The sequence below is a fragment of the Monosiga brevicollis genome, genomic scaffold (genome assembly GCF_000002865.3).
Source record: "Monosiga brevicollis MX1 MONBRscaffold_141 genomic scaffold, whole genome shotgun sequence".
In the NCBI taxonomy this organism is placed as follows: Eukaryota; class Choanoflagellata; order Craspedida; family Salpingoecidae; genus Monosiga; species Monosiga brevicollis.
The window spans coordinates 1-968 of NW_001865150.1; the positions used below are offsets into that span (position 1 = coordinate 1).

The window sequence follows — 968 nt, forward strand, 5'->3', positions numbered from 1 at the left end:
AGTGGGCAAATGTGGCTGCTGTTGCTCGAGCAGAGCGCGGTTGACAACCTTGTTGAAGATGGAATCCGTGCCCACGGGTCGAAACTTGCCATTGGCCTTCTCCAGGATAGTGTAGTTGATGGAGCAAAGGGCATGTCGAATCGACTCGGGCACGGTGTTGTTGGCAATGTGGTGAAAGATCTTGTTCAAGGCAACCTGAGGACCTCCAGTGGCGGTGGTGGGGCCCTGAGGCGCGTCTCCATCAGAAGGAGCAGTCGGGTCGCTGGTAGAACCCTGGCGTGGGCCCAAGACTTGACTGAAGTGCTCCTTGATGCGGTAGATGGAGGCAAGAAGCTCACCAGACCAACCATAGGGGTCAGTGACGCCCTTCGTGGCCGCCAACGCCTTGGGGAGCTCACCCTTGGTGAAGGATAATATATAATAAATTAGGTGTTTGAACCTCAGAGCTGAAAGCAAAGCTGTGCAACCCCGACATCAAAATCACGACGGCACGCAAAACAACACAAGAGAACAAGACATTTTCATCGGCTTCTATCATGCCGAAAAGTACAAGCGCGAAGAATCACGCACAAGGAAACAAAAATCATGAAAAACGACTAAGTATAACCAGAGATACGGCCATTTGAACCACTAGACACATAAAAAGGCAGTCACACATCACAACTACAAGCCATCACAGCACAAACATAAAAAACACCACGGCACGCTCACATACAACAAGAGACAGCGTCGGGTTGAAAAGGCAACCGACCACAGAAAGAAAAGTAGGGGTCGGTGACACCCTTGGTGGCCGCCAACGCCTTGGGGAGCTCGCCCTTGGTGAAGGACACGGTTGGGGAGCTCGCAGCCGTGGCTGGTGCCAGTGTAGACGTGGAGGCGGGTGTCGAAGCAATGTACGGGGTCAGCCCGGGCGGTACCAAGAGGTCGCGCACGGCCTGAACCTCAGAATTACCAATCACGGCACGAGC

At 53.6% G+C, this 968-nt stretch overlaps 1 protein-coding gene across 1 annotated transcript; it reads left to right on the top strand.

Moving 5' to 3' along the window:
- Positions 1-9: 9 nt before the first annotated feature.
- On the top strand, positions 10-414 carry MONBRDRAFT_13169 (uncharacterized protein; the record flags this gene model as incomplete). Its single annotated transcript, XM_001751068.1, has 1 exon — positions 10-414. One exon carries the CDS (start codon positions 10-12, stop codon positions 412-414), a length of 405 nt encoding a protein of 134 aa, XP_001751120.1.
- Between the last annotated feature and the right edge of the window lie 554 nt (positions 415-968).